This window comes from Cloeon dipterum, chromosome 2, assembly GCF_949628265.1.
Source record: "Cloeon dipterum chromosome 2, ieCloDipt1.1, whole genome shotgun sequence".
In the NCBI taxonomy this organism is placed as follows: domain Eukaryota; kingdom Metazoa; phylum Arthropoda; class Insecta; order Ephemeroptera; family Baetidae; genus Cloeon; species Cloeon dipterum.
The window spans coordinates 18,716,598-18,725,890 of record NC_088787.1 but is presented as its reverse complement, the minus strand read 5'-3'; the positions used below and the strand labels follow the sequence as shown (position 1 = coordinate 18,725,890).

Genomic DNA, 9,293 nt, shown 5'->3' with positions numbered 1-9,293 from the left:
CGTAAAATCCGATTTCCACAACAATTTGGACCACCAGCTTTCTGTATAACCTCAGGCAGTTAGCCGGAAGACTGGTGGGTTTCTAATTAATGTTTTTGATTAATACCATATTATACCGCTTGAATTTCCTATTTCAACTGATTGATAGTTGGAGTAATTTATATTTTTATTTGCTAACCAGCCTTAATGCTTACAAGTAGATTTTCTAGCATTATTTGAAATCAATGCAGTAATTGAATGAAAATCAGTCTAGGAACAATTTAATTTAGAAAATGTCGTTCCCATCGTCACCAGCTCAAGTTTTAATTTAAATGACACTTGGGTGCAAATGAAAATCAGGAAGCTTCAAGATTAAACTCTGTACTTCAGAAATCGATGCAACATCTACACGCCAATGTCAGCACTAGCCAATATGATAAAAAAAGGAAAATTTACATGCATGCATAAATAAGTTGTCTTTTATTCAAGGTATTTGAAAATAATCCTTGTTAAGTTAGCGATATATCACAAATTTTAATTACACCTAATTTTATATTAAAATAAAATTAAAAGTTAGTGAATTATGAATTTCTCCTTAAAATGCATCATGAAATGTATAATTGAGTATAGTAGATAGATAGCATTATTATTCCGTCAGTCCAAATATTGCACTGTGTGTGTCTGTGTGAGAGAGAAAGAGTGTATGCGTGTGTTTGTGAGTGAGTGAGACATAATCCGAATGTCTAGGCTTCAACGCCAGAGAAATATAATTAAAATAGAGTAAATGAGTCCATCGATTTACACAAAAATATGCACATAAAAATAGCTAGTTAATTTCTTCGGCAAAATACTGGAGCGATCCTCAAATGAGACTGAGCGAATCTCTCCACTGAGAACCACACGCGCTGCTTGTTTGAGAACAGTCCTTTTCAACCATCAGAGGTGCGGTGCAAGAGAACCACTGGCTGCAGGCTGCTTTGCCTCGCCATCAGAGCCTGCTATGTGCTGGCGGCCGGCTGACTTGCAGGGGTCGGGGTTGACGACGTCGCAGGATTTGCTGGCTGCAACTGTGAGGACGGAGGGGTGGGCGCCGGCGTCGGGGTTGTCGACGGCGACGGCTCAGCGATCATCAGGTTGGCCACCACCGGAGATCCAGCCTCGTCCTTGTCGTTGTCCCTGTCACCGTCGTAAAACTCGTTTGGAGCGTCGACGATTTTGTCTTCGTCCATCTGGAATTATATTGAATCGGTTAATTTAAAACTTCATAAATCATTAATAGAAGAATTTAATTACAAACGGAATGTATCAATATGTTAATAATAATTTGAGCCAACTTAAGATAAGTTTCGCGTATTTTTCAAAGAGTTTATGACACCTTATAAAATTTACAAAAATTTAGAAGTGTAACCCAAGAAAGAGTGCAACTTGTTAAGAGCTTAATCCTGCCTATTTTTGACTGTGGTAATATTGTGTATTGTAATATCAGTCCTTGTCAATTAAATAAGCTACAAATATTGCAAAAATAATGTAATTCGTTATGTTTATAATGTTAATCGTAGACAAAAACTTTCCGTTCTCTTTAAAAAATATCAAATATTAAATGTAGTAGACAGGAGAAATATACATGATGTGTTAGCACTGTTAAAGCAGATACACTTAAAATTCTGTACAAAAACAGTACAACTTATAATGAGCCCTCTAGTAACCACAATGTAAGTCATTAACTTGTTTGGCAGGACAAGAGCGCTTCAAATGAAACTGCTGGCCCCATTTGTAAGTGTTGAAGTGCCCGAAAACTGTTTTCAAGTTCAAAGCTACCGCCTGTGGAATGATCTACCGCCGAATCTGTGTCTGAACGAAAACTTAAGTGCATTTAAATAACTTTTAAAAGAACTGTTCCTCGAGAAATATTGAGCTTATGTCTCACTTCTCTTAACAATAAAATTATGTTCCTATTTGAGTTTATTTGTCTGGATATGGCAATGTATGGGGCAAAATAGCCCTGCAGAACCATAATAAAGATCATTTGAAACTAAGATATCCTCTGACATCTAGAGAAAGTTTCTCAAAGCATCACTTTGTTAGTAAAATATACTCTTTTTTAAATATGGTTGACAGAAATTTTATAAATTGCTGCGAAGGAGTCAAGAGATTACACTACACAACTTCTGACGCTTTTCTGACCCCACGCAAGTTCCAGAACATTTGATTCCAATTTACTCTGACTAAATTGACTTTAATTAATTTTTCTAAATAAGTGACGAATTACCTTTCCAATTATTTCATGTACCCTAAATAAAGTTAAGCCCCAATTTCATTCTAAACAATTGAACACAACAATAAATACGATTCAAATAAACTCAAACACAGGATTTCCCGAACTCTTGTTGATTTTGTTGATTAAGTAGTTGAGTAGTTGTTTCAATCATTTGACACCAACAGCTACTGACTGTTCTTGCAACATTTTGCCACAAAATGTAATTCATCTTATTTTTGTTCTAATTACTGTCTCAAATCAAACGTAACAATCATAAGCGAGGAATTTTACTACAATTAGAAGCCCCAGTATTAGGGCTCTTCATTTCACACAAAAACATTTAACTCGCGCTTCAACATTTGAATTAACATGCAAAGTCTATTTAAGAATTCGTTTTTTATTATTGCACCTAGCACTTGAACTCTGAGACATTTGAAAATATATAAAATATGAACGTTTCCTCACCTTTGAATCAGGGTCCATCGCATCCATAGCGATGCCATCTCTCTCAGGATCCAAAAAGGAAGGCGGCACATCCTGCATCTGCACAGAAGGTGCCCCTTGCAGCATCTTCAGGTTATCAATAACGTGCTTGGTGATCAATTCAAGGTAGCCCTTTGGGTTGGCGTTGTCGATGCGGGACACCATTTCCGGGTGCAGAGTGAAATCAGGTCCAAAGTACTCAAAGTACTCGCTGTACGGAATGTCGTCGATGACAGGCTCGTAGCACAGTAGGGACGTTTCGTAAGTCCAAGCCCTGGCCACGTTTCTCAAGGTGTATCCACCCCCACCCAAGGTCAGCAAAGGGACGTTCAGGTCGCGCACAAACCGGACACACTCTCCATGGCCTTTGGTGGTCAGTGAAAAGCATCCCAGGCGGTCATTCGCAAGTGAATCTGCGCCACATTGCAGGACGATAGCGGTCGGATTGTAGTACTCCATCACCGACTGAATTACAGGTTTGAAAACGGGCAGGTAGCTCGCGTCGTCTATCCCCTCCCTAGAATGAAAATTAAAAAAATATAATGTTTATTTTGGAACAAAACAGAACACAGAGTTCGGCAATTTTGCTTAATACACCGAACTTACATTAAAAAAGGGAAATCAATTTATAGTTTCTCTACATATTGCTGTTTATATCCAATTTTGACTCCAGAAAAGATAATATTTTAAGTCAAATAAGAACAAATATATTTAATTTTCAAAAATTCAATTAATTGTGTGATTTGATAAATAAAGGCAATAGAATGGATTGTTTTAAAGATTAATTCTTTGCCCCTACAACATTAAATATTTTAATCTATGCTATTAGTTTGGAAAATTGAGCAAAAATTTCGAAAAGCCGCAAATCAGTTTTTCCAATGCTATAGGGATTAAAAAAACGTTTTTTTACAAACTAAAATACAGCTTAGGATTTGTCAAAAACCCGCATTCTTTTGTAAAAACATTGTGGGATGAGGTTATCATTTTTTAATTCCCCATATATAATAATATGTTATGTAAAATTAAAGTCAAATTTACTAACAACACAGTAGCGTGGATTATTAAATTATATTATTTGCAATAGTTGGAAAATTGGAAAAAATTAAACCAATGAAAGTTATCTCAGATTTTAAAGAGCTGTGTATTGCGTGGTGCAAAAAAACACCGCTGCATGATTTGGATTGAATGCTTGAACAAAGCATGAGATATAATGAATTTGCTAACCTGAGAGGAACATTTACAGAATAATATCGGCCGTTCTCATAGCCAATCTCGTACATGTCTCCTGTGGCAGGGAAAAATCCGTTTCCGTACTTGTGGAAAGAAACAGTCATCACTCGGTCCGTGAGATAAAAAGCTTCCTGGACCCCATCCCCGTGGTGCACATCAATATCTATGTAGAGAACACGGGAGTAAAACTTAAGCAGTTCGAGGATGGCGATCACAATATCGTTGACATAACAAAAGCCAGACGCCTCAAACTTCTTGGCGTGGTGCAAGCCTCCAGACCAGTTTATACAAATGTCCGAGGTACGGTTGTTCAAACGAGTGGCACCGTCCAACGAGGCGCCCGTGTAGAGCGAGCAGAACTCGAAGAGGCCGTCGAAAATGGGACAGTCGTCACCCACGTTGTAATTGTTCATATACTTGGTGCTCGTATTCTGCATCATGCTCGGCGTCGCCTTCTGTAAGAAATCGATGTAGTCCTCCGAGTGGAACCGACACATGTCGTGCACGCTGGCCTTGTAGGGTCGGTACATGGTCATCTTCTTGTGCAGACCATAGTTGAGCACCAGGCTGTTGGTCACCGACATTCTGTGAGGCTTCATCGGGTGTCCGGGCCCGTAGTGGAAGTTGCCCACTTCAGGGCTGTAAAAGTAGGTGACCCGCTTGCGCGAGTGCGGCGAATGCTCCAAATGTGCTAGCGGCGAGTCAGCCATTTTCATTTTAGTGCTGTCCGGGCGTCCGATCGATCAAAGGCACCGTCGGGAGAGCTAGGTAAGCAAAAAAGCAACTCGCCGGTGTCGGCCTGATGGACAAAACGCAATGTAAGGACAGGGGTTTCTCTTTCAAAATTGAAGATTAAGTCTGAAAATTACCTCAGTCATCTGCAAGAAAAACTTAAATTCAGTTTCAGATTAGTCAAATCCCACTTTATGGTGAGTTTTTCGAAAACTTTGGGATTTTGTTTTCGGAAACGCGACAAGTAAACAAAAAGTGGGCGAGGTAAACAACTGCGCATTGGGTGTGCTTGTTTAGGTCCGAGCCCTTGATACCGAGCAAGCGTGCGCAGACCTTTCAAAGTGGTTAATGCGCAGCCTTAGGACCTCTTCTCTCTTCTCTTCATTCAAAATTTATCTTAGAAAGCCGCGTGCGAGGATTTTTGCCTTGGAGAGCGAGAGCAGAGTTCAAGGGATGATTATAATAAGACATTAATCAAATTGATGCAGTGCAGGCACATGTATAAATTGCAGTCCACCTGCTGCATGAACCTACTCTTTTTCGTCACCATTTCCATAATAGTAATAATTAATTATTTACATTTTTTGGGGGATTTTTATGTAATGTTATACCTTTTTAATGCAAAATTTATTAATACACGCCATGTTTGCATTTGTGTCATGTTTCACAGTTTCACACCCACTACTTTATGGGCTACTGGAAAAAACACCGATTAATTGTTTGTGACCCTCATCTTTCGGCTTGGATTATTAGCCTAGTCAAATGAATTTTGCTTCTTTATTATGGTAAAGTTACAGTTTCTGCCGCGTTACTCATCTCGCCTGTTCTTATGAGAATCCCGATGTTAAAGTAGGGGTGGCGAAAACTGTAACTCGGCGGCGAAAACTGTAGCTTTTCCATATTTTAAAGTGCTGTCAATATGGGATGTATAAATATTGGTACTGTAAACGCAGTCTTCTGACTTCACGATTCCGATTAAAATTTCGCCACCCCCCCCCCGGAGAAAAATTTTAAATATGCATTTTTCTATGGAATTGTAGGGTGCTGTAATATTGGGCTTGATGAGAGTGATTTATATGGGATTCTCATAAGAACTGATGAACTGGCGAGATGTGTAATCTGGCAGAAACTGTGAGAGTTCCTGAATAATAGGTTTTCCATGTGATGACTAGCTGCAAGATTCCCGCTTTGTCCACTGGCGCCCCCTTTTAAGCCACGCCCCATATTTTGTTTCCGACCGTCGACCATGGGTTCGTCACGAAACCATAATTTTCTCGACAAAGTCGCCGACACGCTCGAAACGAACAGCAAAGGAGTGCAGGTGATTGTAATTTCTTGCAGGACGTAACAAAAAATAACCGTCAAAATTCTCAGTATGGACTGTACGGTCTTGGATTCGCGGGGCTATTTGTGGCTTTCAGGAGAGTGCGACCTGTAAGTCGATTACCAAAAAAAATACACAGATACATACACAAAACTGCTGTGTCAATAACACAAATTTCGCTACAAATATTTGCAGATCCAGAAATTCTCCAAGCCAAGTCAGATTCCCCGAAACTTCATCAAGCAGAAGCAACCGCTGAATGGCATTGTCAAGGGCGCAGAATTGCGCAACGGTGCCGCCGTTATACAAATCGCACACACTCCGCCTCTGCCCTTGGGCAGAGAGGGCAAACCGCCTTACTTGCCGGTGTCCCTCTGCGGCGTCTCACCCACCACCAATGGCCTGTCTTGGCTGCAAATCGTCCTCGAGTCGCAGCCCGTCACCTTCACCGTCCTCTCAACCAACTCAAACACAGCCTCCTCCCTGATTTCGTTTAATGTAAGCCCGATCATCCGAATCATCAAACCCTTCAATTAAATTTATTTATCACAGGGCAATGATGTCGGGTCTCGTCTGGTCGAGCTTGGATTTGCCAGAGTGGAGCCTCCTGACCAACTTTTGACCTCCAGCGAGGCCTACAAAAAGCTGCACGCGAGTCTGGTCAAGTCGGAACGGCGTGCCGAGCGAAACGGAAATGGAATTTGGTGGGGCCACGCTCCGTTCTACATCAAACTGGCCAACAAAGCATGTTCTCGGCTTCGGTTGTTGGCTGCTCAGGCAAAGGCCGCCAGGAAACAGCAACAGCAGTCCTCCCTGGGAGTCGTCGCAGTCAGATAAGCGCTTAAAATTTTTCTACTGAACTGACTTGAAAGCAGCTTCGACCGTAGATCAACATTTTATTGATAAGTCTGATAGCGACTGATATGTGGAAATTTGTTGATACTTGTAAATTACGGGCCGTGATGGTTGTGCCTCCTAACAAAGTTATTATGTCCTGAAAGTCTAAAAATTGTTTTATATATTTTTAGTTATCGATGGACCTTGGAAAGGTTGCAACTTAAAAGTGCCAATAAATGATAAGTGAAAATAAAAGGTTTAAAAGTACTCGATTTTATTATTGCCATGCATAATTATAAAAAAGTTGCTCACAATATATTTACTTAAAACTACTAGCGCATACTAGAATAGTTCACTGGCAGGATGATATGTAAAGATTGTTCTAATAATTGTAAGGTAGAGTATTTCATGGTATTCAAAGCGTCTTTTTACATCAGCGATCAGGCAAGTTACAAATATGTGTTTAAATATTTATAAAATATTGGTAATGAGACCTACTCAAAACTATAAAATAATCAATTTTGTCTTTCATCAAGAATTTACATAATTTTCCGGGCGGTCACTAGTAGAACATGCCTCTGGTAAATTAAAGTATACATGCATCAATATAAGTATTAACATTAACACATGGACATTTTATGATTTTCAATTTCGTTTAATCATTCAATTTGACGTTTTAAGATGTGACACAAATGCACTTCAAATCAAATCAAAATGTTTTAGGCTATTTTCTTTTCCTTTGGATCTTTTTTATTCAGATTATGATAAAGTTTATCACCAATTTCGGTACTAAAAATAAAAATTTGTTCGTTCAGAATTACGCAGCTGCGGCTTGGAGGCTTTGATGTATATTTATGCTGCCCGTCCTTTGATAAACATCGTTACATACAAGTTAATCAAGTAAATGTTTGCAGGCTGGTGACGGCATGGTCAACATTGCTTGCGTTTGAACCATGCTCCTCGTCATTGGCCTTTGGTTTTCCTGCTGCTCCAAATTAAACAGTTTGTGCGAATACGGTCTTGCGCTAAGGAGCAAACAACACATTACTTAAAATTTTGCCGTTAATTTTCACATGAATAACTCAACTAACTTACTCAGGATGGATAGCTATTATTGAAACCTTTGATGAGAGAAAAAATTAATTAAATAGCACACTCTTGCACTATAAAGCCGCTGTTTCAGTATGAGAGTGTGGTTTTTAATTTTTGCCTCCATCGCAAGTAAAATCCTTTTAATAGTTACAATTTCTTAGAATTAATTGAGTGTTTTTTGCTTTACGAGGTTTAAAACATTTTTTATGATAGGTGTATTGTATGTCATGGTTTACAGTAGAATTTCGTGTTAAAATTAAAAATGAAACTGATATTAAATTATTAAGGTTGAATTCAATATCAATAATAAAATAATTTAAAGCCTTTCAATATTGAAAAATAACCAATGCTCCTTTTTAAGTTAGTTGAAACATTTCTCAATACTGAATATCAATGATATGTGAGGTACTTGCTTTGGAATTTATTTAAAAATTCAGGGAATGTCAAATAGTGGTGACGTTTCTCAAAATCACTTAATATTGCAAGAGAGAATAACCCAATAATAATTATTTAGGTATTTTACCGTTTGGGTGTGTCTGAAACGGTTGGCGAGATGAGTCCTCCGTTGGGAGTGGTGTCGATGTCAAAAGGACTGTACAATTTTGTAGGCGTCCGTCCCAGCAGCTTCTTGCTTCTTGTCTGGGGCGTCGCAAATGGCGTGTCCACGTTTTCCAGGCGTGTGTGTCTTCTGGCCGTCCGACCCTTCAGCATCTGCACAAAAAATTATTAATTACAAAAAAATATTAAAAACAGTAAATAACGGACCTGATGGAGGTTATCTACGCTGATTTTCATCTGTTGAAAGGTCTTGGTGAGTTTGTCAGCGCCGGACCGGAAGGCTCTTCTGGTTGGCGACGTCCTCACGGTCGGGATCTTCAGCCGGCCCATGCTGAACTGCCGCATGTCCCTCAAGGGCCCACTGGGCGACTTCTCCACGCCTTTTGGCTTTTTCTCCTTGTCGAAGATCGATGACAGTTTGCGCCTCGTGTTTCTTTTTGGCACGATATCGTTGCCTCGGCCGCCCGTGGACTTTTTCCAAGAGTCGCTCTTTACGTCTGGGGCCATCGTAAAAATAAAAAAACAGTCCAAGTCTTCGATTAAAAGACTCTGACCATTCGCGTGTTTGTTAATCGCTCTGATCTTCTCCCTTCTCCAACGGAACAAGTTTTTCAGTTGAAAGGGTTTCCCGCGACGAGAGAAGAGGGGGGACAGATTTTCAGCGGGAGCGCAGCTGCTAGTTTGAAAAATCTTAATAGGCTTTGTAGCACAGCAACCGTATCCATTCATGGTTCTTTCATTTAATTAATTTTATTTAACAGTACATAATGTTATAACTTTAATAGAGATACAGTTTTTCCT

The 9,293-nt window shown here is 39.5% G+C and overlaps 3 protein-coding genes across 3 annotated transcripts; 1 reads left to right on the top strand and 2 right to left on the bottom strand.

Annotated features, from left to right (window-relative positions):
• Positions 1-344: 344 nt before the first annotated feature.
• On the bottom strand, positions 345-4,974 carry HDAC3 (histone deacetylase 3). The gene is made up of 4 exons (XM_065479137.1): positions 4,819-4,974; positions 3,944-4,748; positions 2,702-3,236; positions 345-1,208 (listed from the first exon to the last, which is right to left on the bottom strand). The coding sequence occupies exons 2-4, from the start codon at positions 4,663-4,665 to the stop codon at positions 978-980; spliced, it is 1,488 nt and encodes a 495-aa protein (XP_065335209.1). The 5' UTR covers positions 4,666-4,748; positions 4,819-4,974; the 3' UTR covers positions 345-977.
• An 890-nt stretch (positions 4,975-5,864) lies between these two features.
• LOC135937256 (uncharacterized) lies at positions 5,865-7,109 on the top strand. The gene is made up of 4 exons (XM_065480369.1): positions 5,865-6,002; positions 6,056-6,115; positions 6,201-6,503; positions 6,558-7,109. Exons 1-4 carry the CDS (start codon positions 5,928-5,930, stop codon positions 6,840-6,842), a joined length of 723 nt encoding a protein of 240 aa, XP_065336441.1. The 5' UTR covers positions 5,865-5,927; the 3' UTR covers positions 6,843-7,109.
• Positions 7,093-9,096, bottom strand: LOC135937257 (uncharacterized). Its single transcript, XM_065480370.1, has 3 exons — positions 8,700-9,096; positions 8,458-8,645; positions 7,093-7,867 (listed from the first exon to the last, which is right to left on the bottom strand). Exons 1-3 carry the CDS (start codon positions 8,997-8,999, stop codon positions 7,735-7,737), a joined length of 621 nt encoding a protein of 206 aa, XP_065336442.1. The 5' UTR covers positions 9,000-9,096; the 3' UTR covers positions 7,093-7,734.
• Between the last annotated feature and the right edge of the window lie 197 nt (positions 9,097-9,293).